Source organism: Dipodomys merriami, unplaced genomic scaffold (assembly GCF_024711535.1).
Source record: "Dipodomys merriami isolate MVZ:Mamm:240054 unplaced genomic scaffold, mDipMer1.0.p SCAF_336, whole genome shotgun sequence".
Taxonomy (NCBI): Eukaryota; Metazoa; Chordata; class Mammalia; order Rodentia; family Heteromyidae; genus Dipodomys; species Dipodomys merriami.
This window is the reverse complement of record NW_027204893.1, coordinates 1,162,399-1,190,026: the sequence shown is the minus strand read 5'-3', so window position 1 is coordinate 1,190,026 and position 27,628 is coordinate 1,162,399. Positions and strand designations below refer to the sequence as shown.

Below are 27,628 nucleotides of genomic sequence, written 5' to 3'. Positions count from 1 at the left end.
AAAACAAAATTACATCATTTGCAAAAAAATGGATGGAATTGGTCATATGTTTTAAATTTAGAAAACAAGGATTGACTTGTGCTTTAGGAAGGAATCGTCTTGGGGAAGATTATGAATATACAACTATATATACTTATCAATGAATACATCATAGAGAATCAGGCCAAGTGTTGCCTTAACTCTTCCCCAACAACCAACCTGTCCTTTACGGAGGTACCGCATTGACACTCTCTCTGTTCCAGAGCAAGCATAGAAGCATACTACTTAACTCTTTGCATGGGCCTTTTGGCTCTTTCTTGGACTCTATACACAGCACTGTCCACTGCAGTTAACGCCACCCACGAGTCTGACTCCGTCTCCATTTTAAGATTCACATGTTGGCCTGGAGAATAAGCATCAGCATCTGGAGACAGATGAACCTGAAAGGTCATTTGAAACAAAGGAAGAGGACATTTGTAGGGGACACAGCTGTGTAGAAACAGCTGCTTTGCCTGCCTTTGTCTTGTAGATGACATCTTTGCAGTGATGTATTAGATTCACCTGCAGCTGGTTGCCACACTTTTCTTCGATGTTTAACCAGACTGAATCAGATACCAGTTCTGCTTTCTGCTCTCCAGTAACGATGTAATAGACCAGGAGTCGGGCTGAAGGAACCATGTTCTGTGTTACTGGGATGTTTATACTTTGATAAGAAGAATCTGGAAGTTTCTCCCTGGTGCCAAAATGTACAATTTTGCCCTTGGATAAAATCTGAAAAGAAGCAGCAGAAACCACAATAAGTACAAAACTAAGACCTGGGCTTGAGGATGGACTTAGAAGTGGAACAAAAAGTACATTAAAGAAAAAGAGCCAGGCGCTGGTGGCTCACACCTGTAATCTTACCTACTCAGGAGGCCAAGATCTAGTGATTGTAGTCCAAAGCCATCTCAAGCAGAAAAGTCCTCATGAGAACTCTTATCTCCAATTAACCACTCAAAAACCAGAAGTGGCACTGTAGCTCAAGTGGTTGACCAGTAGCCTTGAGCACAAAAAGGTTGAGGGACAGCATCCAGGCCATGTTCAAGCCCCACAACCAACTAAAAAGAAAAGGAAGGAAGGAAGGAAAGAAGGGAGGAAGGAAGGTAGGAAGGAAGGAAGGAAGGAAGGAAGGAAGGAAGGAGAAAGAAAGAGAAAGAGAAAGAAAAAGAAAGAAAGAAAGAAAGAAAGAAAGAAAGAAAGAAAGAAAGAAAGAAAGAAAAGAAGAAAGAAAGAAAGAAAATAAAAATAGCTAGTGCTGGTGCCTCATACTTGTAACCTTCCTTAGGAGGCTGAGATCTGAGGATTGCTGTTTGAAGCCAACCCCACCAGCAAACCCAAGAGAACCTTATTTCCAGTTAACCAGCAAAAAGCCAGAAGTGGGGGTGTGGCTTAAGTAGTAGAGCACTGGCCTTGAGTGAAAGAGCTATGAGACAATGCCCAGGCCCTGAGTTCAAGCCCGAGAGAGAGAGAGAGAGAGAGAGAGAGAGAGAGAGAGAGAGAGAGAGAGAGAGAGAGAGAGAGAGAGAGAGAGAGAGAGAGAGAGAGAGAGAGAAACAGACAGACAGACAGACAGACTGACAGACAGACAGACAGACAGACAGACAGAGACAGAGAGACAGAGAGACAGAAATTTGACATGTCTATATGTTCCCACTGTGTGCTGTGAACTTTAATATTTTTAATTCCTTTAATTCTCAAAATACACCAATGTGATTAGAATATTTACGCCCATTGAAGAAACAGATCCAGTCACTAAATAGCATTCTGTATTTAGTTCAAATCAAATCACTAGGAAATTAGTGAACTAAAATTTGAGCCTAGATTTTTAAAAGTCATATACTGGCCCTAAAACCTCCTTTGTTTTGTTAACTAAAAAATTATGTGTGTATGTATGTGTGTGTATGGTGCATATTATTTTGGGATTAAGTTTTAAAACCATGGATTGAATCCCAAGTTAAATGTTTAAAGTAAAAAATTTAGAAAGCATAAAATGAAATACCTTCCAAAGTCCCTGAAATTGTTCTTAACGAGCAGACTGTGTACATAACTTGGCTTGCGGTCCACCAACAGTTTCTCTATGGCCCCACTAGTCCGCATTTGCCTCAGGTCCTTATTTGTTTTTGAATTCCTGCCTCAGAAGCCTGGGGAAAGATCTCATCAGCGCCTGTTGACATGGCCTTTGGCATGGTTCTCTCTCAAGAAGCCTCTGATGCTTTTCTATACCTTCTTTCCAAGACTTTGCCAACAGGCGTAAAGGAATCACCTCCTGTGTGATGTTTAGTGATAGAAGGGGAATGTTGCTGGCTGTGCAACTGGAGCAGGTGTGATATGATTCAATTCCCAGCAGCAGGACTTGCATCACCCTGTTTTAGACCAATGTACTTGAAGTAGGGGTAGACATGTAATCCTTGGCCATGAAATAAGAGCTAAGGTGATATAATCAGGCCCTAATTAGCCCAATTAGGCTCCATTTAGTAGAAGGAGTTAACACATCAGAAATCAGAGGTCCTGGCTCAAAGCAAAATCTTCTTCTGAGCTGAGTGACCATATTGATGTTGGAAACTGTCCCGTAATTATCCCATCTGTGAAATGGTCGTGCCAATCATGTTCTATCTTAAAGGTTTTTGAAAAGCTGAAACTCAAATTAGATAATTTCTTGAGACCACTCTAAAATACACACATAATCACTCTAATGCTTTTTATTTTTTGTCAGTCATGGGGCTCGAACTTAGGGCCTGAGTGCTGTCCCTAAGCTATTTTTGCTCAAAGCTAGTGTTCTATCCCTTTGAGCCACAGCACTATTTCCAGTTTCTAGGTGGTTAACTGGGCATAAGAGTCTCATGGACTTTCTTGTCCTGGCTGCATTCAAATATGGTCCTCAGATCTCAGCCTCCTGAGTAGCTAGGATTACAGTCATGTGCTACTTGGAAATTGTTCCAGGTTTGGGGTGGGTAGACATATATATACAATTATTGTACTTACCAAGTAATTATAGTGAGTTATTTTGTCAATGTATGGACTCTTGGGGGTTACAATGATATTCAGATATTCTCCAACAAGTGAAGGTTTATAGTTCTCAATCCAATCAATATAAAGATAACTGTGGCTGAGAGATGAATATGAAATTGCTCGGTAATCTTTGCTAGCTTGGTTTTCTTCGGGGAGGTCTGGGGCATCAGTTTTGACCTGAAAAAGAGAATTTCAAAAACACATGTGAACTGGGAGAAATGCTTTTCTGTAAAATGTGTTTTTTAAATTCTTGGCTTTCTACATTTCTAAAATTCACAATGCCAAATATAAAAGGAGGCTAAAAGCCCCATTGCTCCAGTGTTTGTACAGCTGTGGTATCAAGTTCCTTTATAGAGACTATGGAGAATGATGAAGAGGTTCAGGGTGATGTGCAGGAGTCTGATGAAGTGAAGAGAGAAGATGTTTGCTCCCTTTCTGAGATGACAGGAATTGATGGTAGGAGAAAAGAAGTGGCAAGGAAGTAGACCTAATTCTTGAGGACTAGGGACAGAAGTTACGAATGAATATTACAGAGGCAGGCTGGCTTCATTTCATTGTGAAGTAATCAACACAAAGGATTGCTTATAAAACCAGACTGATAGCCAGGCACCAGTGGCTCATGCCTGAAATCCTAGCTACGCAGGAGGCTGAGATCTGAGATCTGAGGAGCTTGGTTCAAAGCCAGCCTGGGCAGGAAAAGCCATGAGACTCTTATCTCCAATGAACCACCAGAAAATTGGAAGTGGCACTGTGCCTCAAGTGGTAGAGCACTAGCCTTGAGCTGAAAAGCTCAGGGACAGCGCCCAGGCCTAGAGTTCAAGTCTAACAACCAGCACACACACACACACACACACACACACACACACACACACACACACACACACACACACACACACACACACACACATTTGTTTCTAACAAGAGAGAAAAAAGGAGGAGGATGGAGGAGATATTCCTGTCTCCACTCTCTACTACTATACCTTTTTCTGAAGTGCAGAATGCATTCTAATATGTTCTTACTGATGTAAGCGAGAACAGTTCATTTAAAAAAAAAAATGGACAGATTTATTTTCCTCAAAAGCCATTTGATGGATTCACAGATTGTCTCTGGTATCCATTTGTTTTGGATGTGAAAATGATGAAACTAACCACTGGATGCAGGGATGGAATCCACCACATCTGCTTTGCACAGTAGCCAAAGCATACATTCAAAAGTACACAGTGTCCTAACAAATACAGCAGGAAGGTTCAACTCACAGAAAACTCCAGCGCCATCACTGCCGACGGGAGGTTAAGCACAAAGGAAGCCACTCCATCACCGAGACTTGTCATGCTCTGCTTCGATTCCAAGTCAGACATCTCTTGGTTTTCATGGACTATTTGTGCGTTCAGAATTACTGGCACCCCTCCGACCAGCTGGTCCAATGAATCCTTCACCTGAACCTGTTTGTGAAAACAATTTAAATTCATTCAATCATGTATCATGCCTTTTGTTTGTTGTTTAGTTTTGTTTTTAGGTGCTGGTCCTGGGGCTTGAACTCAGGGCCTGGGTTCTGTCTCTGAGCTTTATTTTCCTTCAAGGCTAATACTACCACCGGAGCCAAAGCTCCACTTCCAGCTTTTTGGTGATGAATTGGAGATAAGAGTCTCATGGACTTTCTGCCTGGGCAGGCTTTGAACTGTGGTCCTGAGACGTCGGTCTCTTGAGTAGCTAGGATTACAGGTGTGAGCCACTGTCACCGGCATCTGTATCATGTCTTTTAATGGATAACAATTCTGAAACATTTTTTTTGCTCCTCATCACCATATTCAGCAAGGTCCCTCAAGCCCCATCTACCTTGATGGAATATGGAATCCCAGGCTTCAAGAAAAGAGGTGTAGCAACCAAATTTAGTTTGTAGGGAGACAGCACATATTTGATGCCAGGAATTTCTGCCTCTTCAGAAAATCCACCTAAGGAAAAGGTTAACATTTTTAGACATCTCCTGCAGTGGAAGGCCTCTATCTTCTCTGTGTCTCTGTGCACTTATTCTTACACTCACACACACACACACACACACACACACACACACACACACACACACATATACACACACATATGTATGGTATTCAGTACTGGATAATTGCCTCAACTTTCTGGTCTGCTACCTTAGAAGAACACAATTGAAGGTGAGTGAGGGCCTTAGGAATCACCTGGCTTAACTTATTTTGCAGGAAAAATATTGATCTTTGCATGGTTACATGATTACTTCCAGCTAAATTAGGGGGTTAGTATGAGTCTGAACATATGAATGAAATGACTAATCAAGACATCCTAAAAAATTAGATAGTCTAGCTCATCTCAGAGTAGTCATTAATAAGGATTAAAAACCACTGGAGTGGTGTAGAAAGTATTAGATAAGATATTGAGCATGAAAAGGGAGGTGTAGACTGACCCTGGGGAAGAAGGAGGAGGAGGATCTTGCAGGGAGGAAGAGGAAGGAAAGGAGGGGAAGAGGGTGGGGCAGAAGAAGGGCTAACATATGGCACTGATTACATGCCACTGGCAGTTTAGGGGTTTTGCACAGACTGATTCTTTGGCCTTCACTGTTATCTTGTAAGGAAATACTATTATTGGGCTCTTTTTTAGAAACACATTATCCCCTCTAATTTGAGATTGAATTTCTGAATGTTGCCACTAAAGGGGGCTTAGGAACATTTAGTTCATCTCTATCGTGGCACAGATAAGGAGATTAGAATCATGGGAAATAGAGACAACTTCCTTGGCACAGTATCTCATCAAGCTCTCACACGTGTAATCACATTTTGATTTTGATGTATCCAGATGATTCCTGTATGCTAGATGTTCGAGCAACCCAGCCTGCCGAGCCACTTTGGGCATCTACTCGTTCCCCATCCATGGGCAAACCCAGTTTTGCAGATCAGATAATAGAGACCCAATGGCTTGCCTAATGACTCAAGAGCTCTAATTCCAGCCTTTCATTACTTATAGAAAGTAAAAATTAACCATGAAAGAAGCGGTGAAGGAAATTTAGGGATCAGTTGTACCACTAAAATATAGTCTAAATATCACACACACACACACACACACACACACACACACACACACACACACACACACACACACACACACACCTCTTACCTGTAGATTCTATGACCGTTACAGCAATATAAAGGTACTTATTGTTTAAATCTTCTAAACCGTCATATGACAGTTCTTTAATTGCCATTTCAGAATTGAATGTGACGTGAGCAATCCCATTTATCAACTTTGAAAAAGGGAAACATTTAAGAATTAATTTAGAGAAGAATTACATAAGGAAAAAAATAATAAAGCTGCTTTTTACTAGCCTCTAAAATGGAAGGCAAATGTCAGAGCAATGGTTACCATCACCATTGGTACAGAATTACAGATGAAGAGCCTGGGGCACCACATGGTCTTTTTGGTTTCAGCTACAAAGATGCCTTTTTCAACCTCAGGGTCAACCTCCATCACTACAGAGCTCTCTTGTTACTTCTGCCCTTAACTGAGATTGGGTTGGATTTTATACTTCATCCTTTTATACATTTAAATACTGATTTAAAAACATACTCAGCTATGACTTGATTTCTTTTCTTTTTGCTTAGAATAAATTAGGATACTCTGTATCTTCTTCAATTAGTTTTTTTTTGAGGGGGGGTCCAGTCGTGAGGCCTGAACTCTGGGCCTGAGGACTGTCCCTCAGCTCTTCAGCTCAAGGCTAGCACTCTACCACTTGAGCCACAGCACCACTTCCGGCTTTTTTCTTTTTTTGCTTATGTGGTGCTGAGGAATTGAACCCAGGGCTTCAGGCATGCAAGGCAAGTGCTCTACCACTGAGCCAACTTCCCAGCCCTTCAATTAGTTTTTGTCATTTGTTTCACTGGAAATTTTTCCATTTGATGTAGGACATATAATCCTTTTGGTATTCAGTTCTTTTTTAAAAAATATATCTTTAGGTACTGTTATTTGGAATTAATTTTCTAATTATACAGTCTTCTATAAGTTACTCATAATATACACATGTACCTTATATAATTTCCCTAAAATAAATGAACCACCACTATTGTGTTTACCCAAAATATAGGGGAAAAAACACTAACTGCTGCTTATGGATAATATTGCCACTACTTGCTGTGTATATAAATACTTTTTCATATGTATAGATGACATTTCTTATGTGTTTTATTTTTTTAATATATTTACATTTAAAAATTGAAGAAAAAAATCTCTAGTGGCTGGGCATGTGACTTGGTGGTAGAGTGCTTACCTAGCATACACAAGGCCCTGGGTTTGATTCATCAATACCACATAAACAACAAATAATAATAATAATTTTTTAATGTTACAAAACAACTATCTTCAAGTAGTGAACAAAGGGGTTCCAATTCAACATGTCCAGTTTATGAGCACAATGCCTCTTGATCAGTCTCACCCCTTTTTTCATTCTCTCCCCATCTCTCCCAGCTCCTCGAGTCACCTGGTTCTATTTTCACATACATACATTAAATATTATGGCTCCAATCTCCCAATCTTCCTCTCTTCATTTGTCTCTCTCTCCCCACTTGACCTCACCCCTCTCCTGACACCTCAGGTTCTAGCTTCCTGGTATTCATTTTGTTATATTGTAAGTTAGCTGTTTGGAGGAGTTACACCATTTGAGTTCTCCCCTGTGTATGCCATATTTTTGTTAATACATTTGTGTATGACTCTGTGGATGTTTATACATGTATTTGTTAATTAGATCTAATTCTCACATGTGAGAGAAAAACATACACCCTTTTTCTCGCTAATCTTGTTTTTTTTTTAATCTAAAACTGTTGGACTTGAAACCAGCCATCTTGAATGATTTATCTGTTTTTAATTTCTATCTTTTGTTTTGTTTTTTTGTGGAGCCTGGGGATCAAATCCAGCAGGGACTCATGTACACTAGCATGGGATCAACCACTGTGCTTTACCTCAAGCCCCAATTTAGCCTCCAATCTCCGTGCCTTGTTTAAAAAGACATTTAACTAGTATATTTTAAATAAGGCATCTTTTAAAAAGCAGAGACTAAATAAATACAATGCAAAATACATCAATATCTAATGGTGAGCAAAAAATGGCCCCAAATCCTGTCATCTATATTATAATACAAAGAAAATGATTGAAGAAAAATGGGGACCAGGGCTCTAACTCTAACACTATTAGCTCTTAACTGGGAGCAAATAACTTTCCCATATTTTCAACATATCTTCTGTTGGAAAGAAAAAAAATACATCACCTGGGGATATATAAGAGAAATGATTTAAACCTACAAGGAACTGAACATAAAGCATGATAGATAAGCAAATAAACCATTATGACAAAGAGAAATCTTTGCCCTTAGCCTCACTGACATTTTGGACAGGATCAGTGTGTGTGTGTGTGTGTGTGTGTGTGTGTGTGTGTGTGTGTGTGTGTGTGTGTGTGTGTGTGTGTGTTGTGTTGCTCTGCTCATGGAGCTAGGCAGCAACTCCCTGTCTACCCACTAAAGGCCAGCAAGAGCTTCCATTGACTCTGAATATTGTCAAACATTTATTTGGAGGTTAAAAAAATGATCCCTGGTTGGGAAGCCTTCAAGAAAATATGAAACACATTCTAATAATATAGTTATGACAGTATGAAAATGGAACAAGGTAACTTGAGGGGCTGGGGGGTTGGGGGGGCTGGGGTAGATGGTGGGGGGAGTGATGGAAGGGGTGACACTGATCAAGATGTATTGTATTCATAATCGGACAGGTCGAATGAAATCCCTTTGTACAACTACTTAAAGATACTAAAGTTTGTTTTAAATTACGATAAAAAAGAAAGTCTCAGGCCTGAGAGAATGCCAAGCAAGGGTAGCTAACCCAGTTCGAAGAAGGCAGGGGAGCTATCCTAAAAAAAAAGATTTCAGTGTTTAAAGTGTGAGAAAGCACTGGGCAAAGAAGAGACAGAGGGAACAAGCAAAGATCCCGAGGCAAGAGACTAGGGTGACTGTGAGAACCTGGGGTGTTCATTAGGAAGGAGAGAATGGATGGCATGAGGTCAGCAGGCAAGGAAGGGCGATGCCAAGGTCAATGACCTTTGTCCCAAGGCCAATGGGAAGCAGAAGGAGGATTTTAAGCCTTCACCATACCTATAGAGGCTGTGAGCTTAACTGGAGGGTTTTGAAACACTGTCACAAGCTCATGTTGTCTAGAGCTGCATGACCACGGAGTATCTTACCATTGTACTCTGCATTGCCTTGTGCATCATTTCTTTTTGGTCATCGTTTATGTCTTCTCTTAATCCAAAAAAGACATACACTTCCGCCTCATTGACCACTTTATTGTAAAAGTATCTGCCAAATGATTATAAAACTTGTTTTGATAACATGATTGTAGTCATAAGATTTGGATAGCCGGGTGCTGGTGGCTCAGGCCTATAATCCTAGCTACTCGGGAGGCTGAGATCTGAGGATCATGGTTCAAACCAGCCCGGGCAGGAAAGCCCATGAGACTCCTATCTCCAATAAACCACTCAGAAAACTGGAAGTGGAGCTGTGGCTCAAGTGGAAGAGTGCTAGCCTTGAGCTGAAGAGCTGAGGGACAGAGCTCAGGTCCAGAGTTCAAGCTCCACAACCAACCAAAAAAGAAAAGATGCAGATAAAATGTAACACTTGGAAATTACATAAAGCATTCAGTATACCTCCATCCACTATTGTATTTCATCCTTATAAAGGAATCTAGAGTATGGATTTTCTTGTGTCTATGTGCTGGCATTGGGACTTGAACTCTGGATCTGAGGCTGAGGTACTGTCTTTTAGCTTTTTTTACTCAAGCTTTGTGCTCTAACAGTTGAGCTATAGCTTCATTTCTAGCTTTTTTTTTTTTTTTTCTGGCTAATTGGAGATAAGAGTTTCACAGACTTTCCTGCCTGGCTTTGAACCATGATTCTCAGTTCTCCAATTCCTGAGTAGGTAGGACTGCAAGTATAAGTCACCAGCTCCCAGCTTACAGTATGGACTTTGGGGAAGATGGAGCAAGATGGTGTATACCATACCTGAGTCAGGTATGACAAATAAGCTATTTGCATGGTATCTCCCATCAATGCATCCCAAAGTTATAGCAAACTTGGCTAATAAATCATAGGTCATCCTTAGAGTAGGCTTCACCAATGTAGGGAATTGGTTAAATAAAAACAACCCTTCTTACCCTGCTTTTATAGTAATTTCAAAATTCTTAAAGTTCTTGTAGCCAATGAAATTACTTTCTGGTTCTATCAGAACAGAAAAATGTGGCAAGACTACGAATAGAAAGGAAGAGACCACATTACCTATTAACTTTAAAACAACACCCCCACCCACCCCACACCACCACCACCACCACCACCACCACTACCATCATCATCATCATCATCATTATCATTATCATCATCATCATCCAATGTCCCCGGGCATGCTGGAACCAGAGTTTAGGCATTTAGGCAGCCACCGCCACCACCTCCCCAAGGCTCCAACCACTACTTCCAACCTTACCAGGAGGATGCCTCATCTCCATCACAGAGAGATTAGGGATTTGCAAAAGCTCTTAACTCATTCTAGGTTAGCCTTTAATGGTCAGAGTAATTACCATATTCTTTAATTTCAAAGGATGTGGCTGCTGTGGTTGAAAAGTCTTCTTTATATTTAGCTTTAATTGTCCATACACCATATCTAGGGAAGCAACATATTTAAAGTTATAGATCTGAACAAATATCTTTAGTTTACCTAGAGGAGATCTAATCAATTCCCATTTAAAAGAAGTTAGAATACATATGTCGCTTAAGTGACTGTTGTGTGAGTGAGTTTTGGGTTCTGTTTTGTGCCAGTCCTAGGGCTTGAACTCAGGGCTGATTCTTGAGCATTTTTGTGCTCAAAGCTAGCACTCTACCACTTGAGCCACAGTGCCACTTCCAGCTTTGTGGTGGTTCATTGCAGATAAGAGTCTCGTGGACTTTTCCTGCCCAGTCTGGCTTTCTAACTGAGATCCTTGATCCTCAGATCTTAGCCTCCGTAGTAGCCAGGATTACAGGTGTGAGTCACTGGCACCCAGCTGTGTGAGATTTTTTAAGCAAATAGAAATAATCGAGCATTTTAGGAAAGAAGAAAATGTTCTTCATATATTATGTTACTTTCTAGGTATTTTATCTTAACATAGTCATTAGCTTTGACTTGAACTGATTGATGTTAACTTTGGATCTTACTTCATCTTGTATGTTACCATGTTAACATACAATGGAAATCTGCAATATAATAAAAGATGTACAAGATGGTCTCTAGAAACATGCAATGCAAGTCAAGCCTGTCCAATGATAACATTCATATCTCATATAAATGAAAAGATGGCTGGAGGCAATGGACGACTTATTTAAAGAAGTAAAGACCAGTTTATTTAACAACTTCTACTCAAAAATATTTATTGATTGTATGCATTATCCTGCCCATGTAATTGTAGCCCCTCTGTACAGTATGTTCTCAAATAAAATAAAATAAAATTTAAAAAAAAATTTATTGACTACTAAGAGTAATCATTAGATATAAAAAAAACTTGAACAAAGCCAGGCAATGGTAGCTTATACCTGTAAATCCTAGCTACTCAGGAGGCTGAGATCTGAGGATCAAAGTTTGAAACCAGACCAGGCAGAAGTCTGTGAGATTCTTATTCCATTGACCAGAAAATACTGGAAGTAGAGCTGTGGCTCAAGTGTTAGAGCAACAACTAACCTTGAGCAAAAAAGCCAAGTGAAAGTACAAGGCCCTGAGTTCAAGCTCATACACACACACACATCCCACAACTTGAAAATAACACAAGAGTTATAGTGTTCATAGAGTTAATTGTCCATGTGAGTTCAAATCCTCACTTTTCTCTTTTCTACTAGGTTTTAAGGTGGGGAAATTAATATAAGTTGCAAATTGAGAAACAATTATGTAGATTGGTTATATAGCCATAAATATTAATATTATGGCTATCATTATCATAGCAATTCAGCTAATGTTTACCAAATACGTATTGTACTCAAGTACTAACATAGTAAGAAATAGAAGAAAAAAAGGATTTTGCCCTTAAGGAGTTTAAAATCAAGAGGGGAATAAAAACAAACAAATAATTATAGATTAAGATAAATGTCACAAAGAAAATATAAAGAGAGAGAAAGAGACAGAGACAGAGAGAAAGGCAGAGAGAGAGAGAGAGAGAGAGAGAGAGAGAGAGAGAGAGAGAGAGAGAGAGAGAGAGCGCATCCAGTGAGTGTCTTTGCAAAGTCAACCTTTCCCTAAAGGTGAGAAGAAGCTAGCTTTATGAGAAAACAGCATGTGCAAAGGTGCTGAGGTGGGAAAGCACTGATCGTGAATGACTCGCATGGCTGATATGTAATCCTCAATCCTGGGGCAAGGGGCACAAAATAGGGCTAGAGAGAAATGATAATAGCAATAAAATAACAAGTTCAGTTCTGCTCTATAAAGCACAGAGTATTTCCACAAAAGTATACAATGTAAAAATGATCCAAATGACTTAACTCACAATTTCAATAGAAAATTCTCAGAAAACTTTAATACAATGGATTCACTACAAGCTATCCTGTATTAGGGACAGAAAAGATGATCATAAGACATACCTTCCTCTGTGGTAGTCTATACAGACAAAACCCACAGGGCTGTGTTTTTTTTGTTTTTTGTTTTGTTTTGTTTGTTTGTTTGTTTTGGGTCCAGTCATGGGGCCTGAACTCTGGGCCTGGGTTCTGTCCCTTAGCTCTTCAGCTCAAGGCTAGCGCTCTACAACTTGAGCCACAGCGCCACTTCCAGCTTTTTTTTTTTTCTTTTTGCTTATATGGTACTAAGGAATCAAATCCAGGGCATCAGGCATGCAAAGCAAGCGCTCTACCACTGAGCCACTTTCCCAGCCCAGGGCTGTGTTTTTTTTAAATAATATTAAATAGCTAGACTATTTGAGCCTTTCAGAGACAAGAGATGACGATTTGGATGAAAAAGAAGAAAAACGTCCAAGGACTATTTTTTCTCTTCCCAATTTTTCTATTTGTAGACATAATGAGCAAAGCATATGGGGTCTTCCTATATTGCCCAAGCTGCCTCTGAACTATTGAGCTCCTCTTGCTTCTGCCTCCTGAGAGTCTGGGAGTACAGGCAAGTGGTGCTGGGCTCTTGGATGTTTTTTGTTGTTGTTGTTTGCTGGGCGGGGGTGAGGGGGGTTCGATGGTGAAGGGAATCTTATTTCTCAGTAGACGGGGAAAGCAGTAAACAAATGAAGGGAAGCGGGGAGGGGGTGTGTGTGGAAGGAATGTGTGAAGAATTCCACGTATATCCTACACAATTAAAAAGAGTGAGAGAAGGGGTGGGTAGGGGAGGGATGGGTGAGAATGTTGAAAGGGGGGACATTGATCAAGACATATTGCATTAACAAAACTCTTTGTTAAATGGCAACTCCTTTGTAGAACTACTTAAAGATAATTTTTTTAAGAAGGAAAAAATTTTTAAAGAAATCAAAGGCATATCACGCTTGTGGTATATTTTGTCAACGCTAGGTGGTGCCACAGGACTGTATATTTTACTTCAACATTCAAGTTCCACATAGGCTGTTTACAGACAACTTATATTAACAAGTGTTTTTACATACTTGGGATTGGGAGGAATCTTGAAGTCAGGAAAAGAGATAATTCCAGTATAATCATTTTCTTCAACCACATCAACTTTTGATCCCTCAGGATCCTTTGAATAAAACACAAACATCCTAGAATAACAAACTTCTTAAAATTATTTTAAAAGAAGATGAAGAAATAAGAAAGAATAATGGAGGATGAGTTTGGTCCAAGTATATTATATTCATGGACATCAATATCATAATTGAAACTCTTTCACACATCTAATATATTCCAACAAAAAAGAATACTATGAACTACATCCTTTTTTAAATATTCTAATAAAAAAGCTTCTACTTATGTTCCATTAATTCTTTTTTTTTTTCTTTTGGTGAGTCGTGGGGCCTAAACTCTGGGCCTGGGTGCTGTCTCTCAGCTCTTCAGCTCAAGAAGAGCTCTACCACTTGAGCCACAACACCACTTCTGGCTTTTTCTGCTTATGTGGTGCTGAGGAATCAAACCCAGGGCCTCAGGCATGCGAGGCAAGCACTCTACCACTGAGCCACTTTCCCAGCCTTTCCATTAATTCTTGATGGCACTGCTTTAACAAAAGAAACAGCTAAGGAAGAACTTAAATGATTTTGTTCAAAATCCTTCAACATGTTGAGCTTAATTTTACATGATCAATTTATATATGTGTATTATATAGATATGCATCTGTAATATACCCAGAGTAGATGCTAATAACTCATTTGTGGGTCACGGAATGGTTCAAGTGAGCTGTGAGGACAGACTTGTGAAATGAGAACTATTGTCTTTAAAAAAAAAAGAGTTAAAATATCATTTAAATAAATGAAAGAATACTTACGATGAAAGTTAGAACAGTTTCTCTTTTGGCTGGCTTAAAATCATCATTCAGTGAGTAAACTCTAACCTTAACTGTAAAAAATAATTTGATAGAATTAAAAACTCTGCTCAACAGTAGTATTCTGATAAACTTTTTAACAATCATGACATAGATAAATCTCATTTTAAAAACCCGATAGGGGGGCTGCGAAGGTGGCTCAGTGGTAGAGCGCTTGCCTTGCATGCTTGAGGCCCTGGGTTGGATTCCTCAGCATCACATAAGCAGAAAAAAAGAAAAGCTGGAAGTGGCACTGTGGCACAAGTGGTAGAGCGCTAGCCTTGAGCTAAAAAGCTGAGGGACAGTGCCCAGGCCCAGAGTTCTGGCCCCACGACCAGACCCCGCCCGCCCCCCCCCAAAAAAAAAAACCAACAGGCAATACATACACAAAAAAGTATATTTAAAATAAAATGATAGTTAAGACATAAAATTCTTTCATTTTATAAAGAATCTTCAGAGTTTTTTTTTTTTAAAGATCAGCTTTTTTGAGTGAATGTAAAGTGAAGCTCACTTTACTAAATAAAATTACATGTAACATTTTGGGAACAGCCCACAGTATGAAATCAGTTAAAAATTAGTCCCTTAATTATCAAGACTTCTGTGGTAGCAAAAAAGGGAACCAGGTGTTTCTAGGAGAGCATAAGAATACTGTTGTATATTAGGGCCGAAGATTGTAATGAAACTGGGACCCTGATGTAGCCATGATACATACACTCAAACTTAAGTAAACCAATAAGGCTCCTAAATTTAGTGCAAAAGGCAAATTCAAATAGTATAGTTTTAGTTATTGAGCCACATGTTACAATTGTTCTCCCATTATTAAAAGGACTATGGCAGGAGCCAATGGTTCATTTCCTTCCATTTCTCTCTGCCAATAGACTTCTATTCATTCAGCAAAAGGCTCTGTTTAGTTGCCTTATTTATTTATTTATTTATTTATTTATTTATTTACTTACTTACTTACTTACTTACTTACTTACTTACTTACTTATTTACTTATTTGTTTATTGTTTTTATAAAGGTGATGTACAGAAGTGTTACAATTACACAAGTCAGGTAAAGAGTAAATTTCTTTTTAGACAGTGTCACCCCTTCCCTAGCTCTCGCACAGTTTTTCCCTCCCATTCCTACCACAAGGTCTATAGTTCATTTTCCACATAGTGTCTAGTGAGTACCACTACTGCATTTGTTCAGCCTTTGTCCCTCTATTTCTTCACTCGCCCTAGCCCTCCCCCAAGCAGATACAAGATGGAACGCTTCACGAATCTGTTTCTCATCCTTGCACAGGTGCCATGCTAATCTTCTCTGTATGGTTCCAATTTTTAGTACACGTGCTGCTGAAGCAAGACTCTGTTTAGTTTTCAATTCATGGCCCATTGATTGAATTCCTTCCAAAGACTTTGTCGTTCCTTTAGGGTTTTGTTGATGCTCAGTGATTTCATGGCCAGAACAAATAATAAAACAAGGAACACAGAAAGCCCAATCCCTTTTAGAGGATCAGCATCATGCAAAGCTCTACAAGATGCCCCAGGAAAGCACAAGATAACACAACAACGCACTCAGTAAATCTCCACATTCTGCTCTTCCCCTCCCCTCCTGTGTCTGTCACCCACCTCAATCAAATCCTCCCTCCCATCTATCTACACATACACCCAGTCCAGGCCTGAGAGCCGGTGGATAATTTCAGAGACTGTATACAGCAAAAGTAAAACCCTGGAGTTCCAAAGCTTAGTTTCACTGTGGTCTTCTATATCCAATGGTGACCTTGAGCCAGACAAGTAATTCCCTTAAACTTTAGTTCAGTCATGAATGAGAAACAACATTTTCTCCTTCTAGTGTTCTCCTGAGAAGATAGCAGAGCCGGGCCTGGTGGTTCATACCTGTAATCATAGCTAATCACTAGGCTGAGATCTAAGGATTGTGATTCAAAGCCAGCCAGGGCAGGAAAGTCTGTAAGACTCTTATTTCCAATTAACTACCAGAAAACTGGAAGTGGTGCTGTGTCTCACAGTGGTAGAATGCTAGCCTTGAACATAAGAGCCTAGCGACAGCACCCAGGCGCCGAGTTCAAGCCCTGTGAGCTATTAAAAAAAAAAAAAAAAAAGATAGTAGCTTTGCATAGCCCAGTATATAATAAATAAGCAAAAACTAAAATAAAATTATTATTTCAATGACTACTACGTGTCTTGTTCCTAATCCAGTTTGTGATTAGGTCAGAACATTAATCTTGTTTTCATAGTACTGATGTGTCAGAGCAAGATCAATAAAAGTTTTAGAACAAGACATGACTTGGTTTTCAAACAGTGTTGATTGCCTTCTGTATTCTTGGCAGTGAAATATATGTGGGTGGGGAAAAAAATCAGCCATGGGTAGATTTTAAGGGACTAGAGGGCAACAGTCTATGTGGAATTCTAGGGGTAGAAAATGCAAAGCTGTAGTCTTAATTCTATCTGCTTCTTGCTTAAGTCCTACTATATGTTCAAAAAGCTCTTTTTTTTCCCCTTGGAAATAACTAATAGGATAGATTAGTAATAGTTGATTTTGTAGCTTATTTAGAAATCAAACTCATATTTGAAAGCATAGAAGTTATTAAAGAATTTCATCTGTTTTAAAAGCAAGATGGAAATCTGTTCACAGTCAATTTCAGTTGTTAAAAAGTCCTACAATAAATATAGTGTTGATTTTCCCACAAAGAAAGAAATACCTTATACTCTACCTGACTGATGGGGAGTGTATACGGGTTTGTCTGTTTGAATGAAGAGAAACCCATTGTCATGGGTTACTGGAATTTTCTTTGATTTTGAAAAATGCTTCGATATCACTTCCAGGTACACATGTGAATCTGAGATTTGTTCTCTAGACAGTTGTTTGGGTTGTATCTGTAAAGAGAATGTTGGTGGAAAAGGAATATAATTCTGACGTTATAAAACATGTTGATTTCCTAAAAACCACACCAACACGTAGCGAGTATCTGCTAGGTAAAGTTTTCAACAAATCCTGTTTTTGTTTTCAACAAATTCTGGACTCTCTCCTCTGCCCAACAAATTCTTGACTCCTCTGCCCTCCCTTGACAATAACATTAATGAGACATCTGTCTCCCACAGTAAGGAAAGAAATGAAGGATCTGGCTCTCATTGGAACAAAAGTGTGTGTGTGTGTGTGTGTGTGTGTGTGTGTGTGTGTGTGTGTGTGTGTGTGTGTGTGTGTGTGTGTGTGTGTGAGTGAGTGAGAGAGAGAGAGAGAGAGAGAGAGAGAGAGAGAGAGAGAGAAAGCATTTAAAAAGTCACTCTGGGAGCTGAGACAAGAGTACTCCAAATTCTAGGATAGTGCCAATTACACAGTGAGATCCTGTTTCAAAAACCAAAAACAAAATCAAAAACAGGAGAAAAAAAAACCAGAAAGGCTGACATTATCCAAAAAGAAATATACTCATACCTGGCTTACGTAACTGTAATCCCTCTATATATCACCTTTATAATAATAAGGAAAGAAAAAAGAAAAAAAATTTTAAAAAGAACACCAACCAACCCAAACAAATAAAGAGTGGTTCAGAGACCACCCAAATTCCTTCAGTGTCTAAAATCATAAACTTCAGCTTTAAGCAATTGAAAATCTTTTTGTTTCCTAATATTTTCATCTGCTTAATTAAACCACTGCCAAAAACTCATAAGAAACCTTGCCTTCACTCAGGCAGCCAGTTAATCTGCCTTCTCCATTCTCCATATTCAAGCAACCTCTGGACGGAGGTGTTAAATTTTGTATTAAATCACACCCTTCTGCTCCCCCAGAGTAGAGGTGTACGCTCAAACTTGTGCATGTAAATTGCAATTTAACCCCATTTACATTCTGTAGCAAGTGAATTTCATACATTAGCATAGGCAATAAAAGCAAAACAAGGGTTACTATGAAAATTTAAGCTCAAGGAAACACAAGGTGAGAGTCATTATCATCAAGTCACAAAGTATGTGATTAGTATTAGAGAAATTTGGAAAAGATCTTTAGATTTTCTGTACTCAGGTTGGTTTGCAAGTATCCAAAAGACCAAGTTCAGACCAGCAACAAGTTGTTAAAGCTGTAATACATACACCACAGTGGCTCAGCATCAAACAACTGAGACAATACTTTATAATAAAATGAAATTAAATGCTTAAGACATGTATCAACATTTGTGATCTTCCCACTCTGTTGGCTTTTTCAATTAACCATCTGGAACTTTCTGTGTCAATGGAAATGTTCTAGGACTGTGCTGTCCAATATGGCAGCCACAGGTCACCTGGTTACCTGAGCACTTGGCGCTAACCTGAGAATGAGGAAGTCAATGTTGAGTTTCAGTTTCGCTTGTTTGATCTAAATTTAAAGGTCAATGTCCACAAGGGGGACTCATGATTACCTTGCACATAACTAGGTAAGATTTATTTACTGCAAATAACACTTTGGGAAAATGAATTTTAACATTTAATAAACCCAGGTGAGTGTATTTGTTAAGAGATGAGAACATTTTTACTATCAAAAGCTACTTGGGAGGCCAAGATTGAAAGATAGCAGTTCATGGCCAGCCTGGGCAAAAATCGGTTTGTGGGCCTCTATCTTGACCAATGTTCAGACATAGGGTGGCATGTACTTGTTATATGAACTGTGGGGGAAACACAGTGGCTAGTCGTAATGGCATGGGCCTGTCACCTCAATGATATGAGAAAGCACAGATAGGAGACTCACAGTACAAGATGGCGCAGGCATAAGTCAGAGCCAATCTTAAAATTAACTAACAGAAAAAGTATTGGTGGAGTGGCTCAAGTGCTGGAGCCGTTGGCAAGTGAGTGGTCCTGAGCTCAAAGCCCAGTACTATTTTTTTTAAAGCCTATTGAGAGAAGGATTTTGGTTAGAATTTATTTAAATCAATGTTTCTCAAACACAAGTAATGTATACACTTCATTATCTGTTTATTTATTTTTGGTACCAACCCTGAGGCTTTCACTCTGGGGACTGGGAGCTGTCCCTGGGCTTTTTTGCTCAAAGCTAGCACTCTACCTACCACTTGAGCCAGAGCTCCACTTCCAGCAGTTTTAATGGTTAATTGGAGATAAGAGTCTCACACTTCCCTGCATGGGCTGACTTCCTATCGAAATCTTCAAATCTCAGCTTCTTGAGTAGCTAGGATTACAGGCATAAATCACTAGCACCCAGCATTATACCTCCCTCTTAAAAGAATTCAAAAATTACAGAAATTTCTCAGGGTTCACAACTTTTTATAATATATTATACTTTGTCTCAACTATGTGCAAACCTAAAATTAGATATAAATTTATGCTTATGCTATTTAGATATTTTAAAAATAAAAATAGACATAAAACAAATTCAAAAGAATACAAAAAACAATTATTCTAATCTTAAATTCTCTATGAAATTTCAATTGATAATTTTTTAAATCAAGAAATCACTTTGGAGAAACACAGGTCTGAATGAACCCCTAGAGTCTCTGTACATATGTACAGAAATATGCACACATTTACAAAAATAGTTACAGACATACCCTACAAATGTAAAGAAAATGAAAGGTAAATACATACTGTTAGGATGGCAGAGTTTTGGAATTTATTTTCAGGGGATAAGGTAACAGAGCCTGAAGCATAAGTAAATGTTTTATCAGGATAACTTTTTATAGAAATTACTGCCTCAAATGCCTCCATGTACCCATAGACTTGAATCACGACATTTTCAGATGCACCAACTCGCAGAACTTTGGGTACAGATATGACATAGCTGTAGAATAGAAAAACAAAATATTTATCAATTTAATATTGCCTATCTTCTTTTTTTTTGGGGGGGGTCTGGTCGAGGGGCATTGTCCCTCAGCTCTTCAGCTCAAGGCTAGCGCTCTACCACTTGAGCCACAGCGCCACTTCCGGCTTTTTTCTTTTTGCTTATGTGGTGCTGAGGAATCAAACCCAGGGCTTCAGGCATGCAAGGCAAGCGCTCTACCACTGAGCCACCTTCCCAGCCCCTGCCTATCTTCTTAAGTATCTATTTTTCCTCTAGTTTGAGATTTGATTTAAAATAGACATACTTCAGTCTAAAAATATGACAACAAATTTTATTTTGTGATCTCTGATAATTTCAGCATTGTTTCCAAGAAAAAGTAGCTTACAATTAAGATCTGAAAAGCCAAGTTGGATTTGAGTTTACATTTAGAGTGGTAAGAATAGCATTTGCTTTATATTACTGCTGCAAAGAATAACCTAATGTGTTGACTTGAAAAGATCAATGGAATTGTTATCCTCTTCTTTTTTCTTTTTTTTTTTTTTTTTGGTCAGTTATGGGGACTGAACACTGGGTCTGGGCGCTGTCCCTCAGCTCTTCAACTCAAGGCTAGCACTCTACCACTTGAGCCATAGTACCACTTCTGTTTTTTTCTGCTTATGTGGTGCTGAGGAATCGAACCCAGGGCCTCATGCATACAAGGCAAGCACTATACCATGGAGCCACCACCTTCCCAGCCCCTCTTCTTTCTTTTTCTTCCCCCTTTCTTTCTCCAGTGATGAAAATAAAAGTAACATTCAATATCATGTCTGACATCTGCTGGGAGAGATGGAGGAGAATGATGAAAGGGGTGAATTGATTAAGATGCTTTGTGCTCATAAACTGAGGTGTTGAATCAAAAGCCTTTTTTATAACTACTAAAATATGAAACAAACACAAAAGAAGTGAAATCAAACATCGTAGAACAACACTTTCAACAGCTGTCCTAAATCAGACATATTAAAATGGAAGAGAGGAAGGAAGAAGGAGGGAGGGGGAGAGGAAGAAGAAAGGAAAGAACGAAGAAAGGAAGGTAGGAAGGAAGGCAAGAAAGAAAGAAGGAAGGAAGGGAGGGAGGGAGGAAGAAAGGAAGGGAGAGAGGGAAGAAAGGAGTAAAGGAGGGCTGGGAAGGCTCAGTGGTAGAGCGCTTGCCTTGCATGCATGAGGCCCTGGGTTCGATTCCTCAGCACCACATAAACAGAAAAAGCCAGAAGTGGCGCTGTGGTTCAAGGCTAGAACACTAGCCTTGAGCTGAAGAGCTGAGGGACAGTGCCTAGGCCCAGAGTTCAGGGCCCATGACTGGCAAAAAAAAAGAAAGAAAGAAAGAAAGAAAGAAAGAAAGAAAGAAAGAAAGAAAGAAAGAAAGAAAAGAAAAGAAAGGAGTAAAGGAGGGAAGTAGGGAAGAAATAATAAAGAAAGAAAAAAGAGAGGAAGGAAAGGAGGAAGGGAGGAAAGAGGGAGGGGAAAGGGAGGGGGAAGGGAGGGAAAAAGGAAAATATTTGATTAGATAATAGCCAGTTACTTTTCAGTATTAAAACATTTTTAGAAATCATTTGTAAGATAAAATTTAAAATGCACAAGATTTCAATAACACCAAAAACTGTGAAGAATCAACTTATAAATTTGGAAATAATGACAATAGATTTTCAAAGCTATTTGAACTGTGGTGAGATTCATGAAAGCCACCAAGAAAAATGAAGCAGCAAATACAAATAAGCTATCAATGCCAACGAAGTTTAAATATACTTTGTAACTTATTGAATAGAAACTGGAATAAATGTGTGAAGTTTTGCAAATAACAATTTCATAAAAGCTGTGGGGAGGAAAGGGATAGTAGGAGAAAAACAAAGGAGGAGGTAACAGCGCTCAAGAAGAAATGTACTCATTACCTTACTCATGTAATTGTAACCCCTCTGTACAGCATCTTTACAATAAAATAATTTTTTAAAGAAGCTGTCCCATTTTTCACCATTCACCAAATCAAAATGCTTCCATGGCTTTCTTATTTAGAGATGAATCTATTCATTTGGGCAAAGCTATTTCTGTTGAGTTTACTTTTTCACGTATTATAACTAACATGCGTCATAAAATGTAGATGGGTTGCTTTTACTTACGTTTGTTCCTGTCCCCAACTTTTCTCCAAGAAGATTAATAAACAAAATATCTCCCAAAGGACCATGGCGGAAGGTGGTACAAAACCATGGGCAGAAAACCTTGAAGCTACTTTTCTTTTAAATAAACTTAAGCTTGAAGAATTTGGATAAATTTGTTCTCTGGTTAATTATTAATGACAGAAAGATATCTAAGCAAGAAAACCAAAATCGGAACTCAAACACACTTTTGTGTCCATAAATAAAGACAGGAATTATTTTATAGGCGTTTACATCTGAGAGACTTATTTCTCCTTTTCCCTCTTCATTCTCCTTTTCCCCTCTCCTCTCCTTTCCCTTCCCCTCCCCTATCATCTCCCTCCTTCTCCTTCCTTTCCTTCTTTCATTCCTTTCTTCCCTTCCTTCCTTCCTTTCTTTTTTTTTCTTTCACTCTCTATTTCTTTCCTTCATTCTGAGGCCTGGACATATGGCCTGTACATACTTTGTCAGCAATATACTGCTGAGACATTTTCTTAATCCCTCAAAAACATTTAATTTTACTAATACAAATAATAAAAGTATTCTAAAGAGTTTTTCTCCCTGTAGAATGGCTCAACCCTAGAAACCAGAAAGTTGAATTGCCTCTGACCTTTCTTCTCCAGACAAGGGCATTTGCTCTGAGGTGTTCTCTTTGAGCATGGTTTTGAGCATGAAAAAAAACATATTTTCCAATATCTATTAATTTAATACCATTCAAAGTTTGCATTGTTTCAGACATGGAGCATGTTTTTAAAGTCATTCATTTCAGAGAGGATTTTTGATCATTTTAATGTAAGAGCACTAGATGAACAAAATTTCCCATGATGATGGAGTCTTGTTAATAATTTATAAATAAAAAATAATAATTTATAAATAATAAAAATTTATCTTAAAGATTTGTAATTAAATTTATTCTTTCATCACCAACTTTTTCCTTATATCTTTCTTTTATGAGTTCTCTTCTCTACCTTAGTATGTAACGTATATTCTATTTTAAAGTAATAAATTAGATGTCAATAAATGTTAATAAACCATGTTTGTACAAATCAGATGTTTATGGTCACATTGGCATTTCTTTCTTTCTTTCTTTCTTTTTTTTTTTGTTGTTATTGTGGGCCCTGAACTCTGGGCCTGGGCACTGTCCCTCAGCTCTTCAGCTCAAGGCTAACACTTTACCACTTGAGCCACAGCACCACTTCTGGCTTTTTCTGCTTATGTGGTGCTGAAGAATTGAATCCAGGGCCTCATGCATGCAAGGCAAGCACTCTACCACTGAACTACCTTCCCAGCCCTCACATTGGCATTTCTTGCTTTGAGTTAACCAGGTCCTGAATTTATTACAGGGAAGTAAGGAACACAAAACAAAATTGGATATATATTACTTTCACTAAATGTATCTTTTACATATAACATTGAAGTGGAAAAAGTCTGCCACTGTGTTGCCTGGCCATCTAGCCTACTTATTCTAAAACAAAATCTGTAGAATGATTAAGCTGGGTTGTGAAAGATGGGTGAAATTAAAACAAACAAAGTTCTTTTGCCATCATTTTCGGGAAAAGAAACTAGAGAGAGCAAGAAACCTAAGTAATACTTGAATTTCAAGTGCAAAAAAGCCCAGTTGTCAGGGGCTGGGAAGGTGGCTCAGTGGTAGAGCACTTGCCTTGCATGCATGAGGCTCTGGGTTTAACTCCTCCGTACCACATAAGCAGAAAAGGCTGGAACTGGCACTGTGGCTAGAGCACTAGCCTTGAGCTGAAGAGCTGAGGGACAGTGCCCAGGCCCAGAGTTCAGGCCCCACAACCAGCAAAAAAAAAAAAAAAAAAAAAAAAAAAAAACCCAGTTGTCTTGTAGGGTAAATACTAATGAATGGTATTTTCAAACTATTAACATTATTTATCTGCTGGGAAATGTTTGAAGGACTATTGATCTCAAAAGTCCTCAAAAGAGCTGAAGTTTATTGGTTCTCAACTTAAAAATTCTGTTTTCCCAATGTCACTCAAAGGTGTGTTTTTCTTCATCTTTGAAAAGTCTTTTAATTTTTTTTTTACTTTTATATTTTTATATTATTTATTTTTTTGGGGGGGGGGTCTGGTCGTGGGGCCTGAACTCTGGGCCTGCGCACTGTCCCTCAGCTCTTCAGCTCAAGGCTAGCGCTCTACCACTTGAGCCACAGTGCCACTTCCAGCTTTTTTCTTTTTGCTTATGTGGTGCTGAGGAATCAAACCCAGGGCCTCATGCATGCAAGGCAAGCGCTCTACCACTGAGCCACCTTCCCAGCCCCTTAATTTTTTTAAATACAAATGCTGCATTTCTAAAGGAGAAGACACTCAGGTCTGACAGAAATTTTCATGGTCCCTGTCCCTGAATGTTTTTGCTCTACCACTCTGAGCCACAGCACTGCTTCCAGTTTTCTGATGGTTACTTGGAGATATGAGTCTCATGGACTTTCCTGCCTAGTCTGGCTTCAAATCATGATCCTCAGATCTCTGTCTCCTGAGTAGTTAGGATTACAAGCATGAGCCACTGGTACCCAGCTAGTATATGACTTTTATTTGGAAACAACTTGGAGGCAAGCAATAGTAATGGGTCATAAATTTAGAAATCAAAAAAGTAATATCTTGTAAGTTTTTGTTTTCATATATTTAACTTCAGATGCCTCCTGCATGAACAGCATAGAAAAGATATGGCTCTTAATTGCTCCATTTAATTTTCATGAACTTCTTCTAAGTAGTGTACAGGCTACCAGACAAACAAGGGCCCTCTCCTTAGAATTAAATCATTCTAAATTGAAGCTTGAAAAATCATGGAAGTTATTTTGTCCATAAGTGGTAGGCAGCCCCTGGGGTGATTCTGAGGACCACACAACATTTCTCCTTCAGTCTGCTTTTGGGATCAAGTCCCTAGTCTCAGGCCTTACATTATTCTTATGAACTTTATTTCCACCATCAGTACATTATATCCACCAAAGTAAGGGTTATGCATGGAATCCTACCAGTACTGCAGAGGCCAGCACACTCACTCCAAGTCTATTTAAGAGCCTTCTCTTGGGGCTGGGAAGGTGGCTCCGTGGTAGAGTGCTTGCCTTGCATGCATGAGGCCCTGGGTTCGATTCCTCAGCACCACATAAGCAAAAAGAAAAAAGCCGGAAATGGCGCTGTGGCTCAAGTGGTAGAGCACTAGCCTTGAGCTGAAGAGCTGAGGGACAGTGCCCAGGCTCAGAGTTCAGGCCCCACGACCGGACCCCCCCCCCCCATGAAAGAGCCTTCTCTTAACATCAGTGTGAAAAAGATTAGGAGCACAAACTATATCACGTTGGGAAAACTTAAACGTAAATACCTTTTATAGATGGTTTGGGTGGAAGAAGGAGAGAGGAAGAGAGCAGGGGAGAGGGAGAGGGAAAGGAAAAAGGAGGGAAAGAAAATTTTAGTGTATTTTAAACTACATTTCAGGCTGAGTGTGAGGACTCATGCCTGCAATCCCCGGTACATCAGATCCATACAGTCCCATTCAGGTAAAATTAGCAGGAGACCCTATGTGAAAAGTAAACTAAATAAATGGGCTTGGGTTGTGGCTCAAGTAGTAGAGCACTTGCCTAGCAAGTGCAAGGCTACAAGTTCAATTCTTTGTGCTGCCTTCTCCCCTCAAAATAAAGTTTATTTAGCTATTTAGTGGGATATCCCTGCTACTTATCCATTCTCTTCTAAGTGCACCACTCCCATATAACCCCTGAGAAGGCTGCAAGCGTACCCTTTGATCCCGGGACACATGGTTGACAAACCACTGACATTGCCTACCAAACAATGCCTCTCAAGTTTCTTGGCTTATTTGTTTCATTCCAGTTATTTGCCTCTACCAATTTACCCAAATCCAGGCGGATATTTTTTTTGAGTGATCATGCTAAAATAGAAACCAACAGGTATAGTTTGGCTCTTGAATGTTCTTCAAAGTGTTAAAAGCTTGTTTCTCAGAGTGATAGTCCACTGGGGAGGGTGTGGAAATTTCAGGGGTTGGTCCTTGTAGGAGGTCTTTAAGTATTTGGGGATGTATTCTTGAAGGGAATAATGGAACCCCCACCTCTTTTTACTTTTCCTCTTACTTTTTCTAGGTCATAAGATCACACCTACCAAACTCTAGTGACCTGAATATATTATGAGTTTTTATTAATAAATACTCACAGCATTAGGTTTATACTATACTATCTATATTTAGTGTTCATTGGCCTGTGGTTATTTCTAATTCTATTGATATTCTAGAATAACACTCATTTTTATTCCTAGAATAAAAGCAAATTAAAGAAAAAAAAGCACCTCATTTTCTGTTGACCATATATTTATGGAGAAATTTGGCCCACAGTCTATATATGAAAATGATGTAAATTTCTTTTCTGACCTATTTTAGGACACTGTGTCTTGTATATACATTTATCTGATTTGGGGAGGGAAGGGGAATTTAAAAAATGGTGAGACAAAGGACAAAGGGTGAACCAATGCAACAGTGATACTCATAAGACACTCACCATGTTGGAAATGAACTTTACAACTTGGGGAGGGGAGGGGAAGGAAAGTGGGAGAAAAATGAGAGAGGGGATAGCAATGTTCAACAAGAAATGTACTCATTACCTTGCTTATGTAACTGTAACCTCTCTGTACAACAAGAAAATAATTCAAAAATTGTGACACCTTTTTCTTGTCACAGGTCCTTTTCTAAAATGCAACATGGTTTTAACAATCCTACACAGTGGCATCCAGAAAAGCCATGAGATAGCATGTGCTATTCATCAAGATAGTCCTTTACTTCTATAAGTGTGTTGTGCCCAGCTCTGTGAACAGAGAAGCAAATTTAGAATCAACATTAAAAAGTAGAACTTTTAAAGAATTTCTGTACTTCTAAAGTTTTCTTGAACTCGGGGCCTCTCACTTGTTAGGAAGGCATTTTACCACTCCAGCCACATATCCAGTTCTTGTCTCTAATGGTTATTTTTCAGGTAGGGTCTCAAACCCTGATCATTTTACCTTACATATATCTGGGATGGCTGAGGAGGTCGAGTGAGGGGAGGGGGGTGTTCTCACTAACTAGCCCCAATCATGACTGATCTTTCCAACTTCTACCTACATAGTAACCAGAATTACAGGCATGATA

At 39.1% G+C, this 27,628-nt stretch overlaps 1 protein-coding gene and 1 non-coding gene across 2 annotated transcripts in view; both read right to left on the bottom strand.

Moving 5' to 3' along the window:
- Positions 1-22,557, bottom strand: part of LOC138803184 (complement C5-like) — a gene marked incomplete at its 3' end in the record, with an annotated part of 69,132 nt that extends 46,575 nt beyond the window's left edge. Inside the window, exons 1-14 of the mRNA XM_069987036.1 lie at positions 22,475-22,557; positions 20,132-20,324; positions 17,281-17,443; positions 14,529-14,599; positions 13,699-13,790; positions 10,660-10,742; positions 10,243-10,333; positions 9,275-9,389; positions 6,170-6,296; positions 4,865-4,980; positions 4,285-4,470; positions 3,001-3,204; positions 541-750; positions 270-419 (exon numbers count right to left, since the gene is read on the bottom strand). Of these exons, the coding sequence (XP_069843137.1) occupies positions 270-419; positions 541-750; positions 3,001-3,204; positions 4,285-4,470; positions 4,865-4,980; positions 6,170-6,296; positions 9,275-9,389; positions 10,243-10,333; positions 10,660-10,742; positions 13,699-13,790; positions 14,529-14,599; positions 17,281-17,443; positions 20,132-20,324; positions 22,475-22,539 (1,866 nt within the window). The remainder of the gene's footprint in view (positions 1-269; positions 420-540; positions 751-3,000; positions 3,205-4,284; positions 4,471-4,864; positions 4,981-6,169; positions 6,297-9,274; positions 9,390-10,242; positions 10,334-10,659; positions 10,743-13,698; positions 13,791-14,528; positions 14,600-17,280; positions 17,444-20,131; positions 20,325-22,474) is intronic.
- On the bottom strand, positions 15,807-15,910 carry LOC138803186 (U6 spliceosomal RNA). The gene has a single exon (XR_011364890.1). It is a non-coding gene; the product is annotated as a U6 spliceosomal RNA (small nuclear RNA).
- Positions 22,558-27,628: the final 5,071 nt, after the last annotated feature.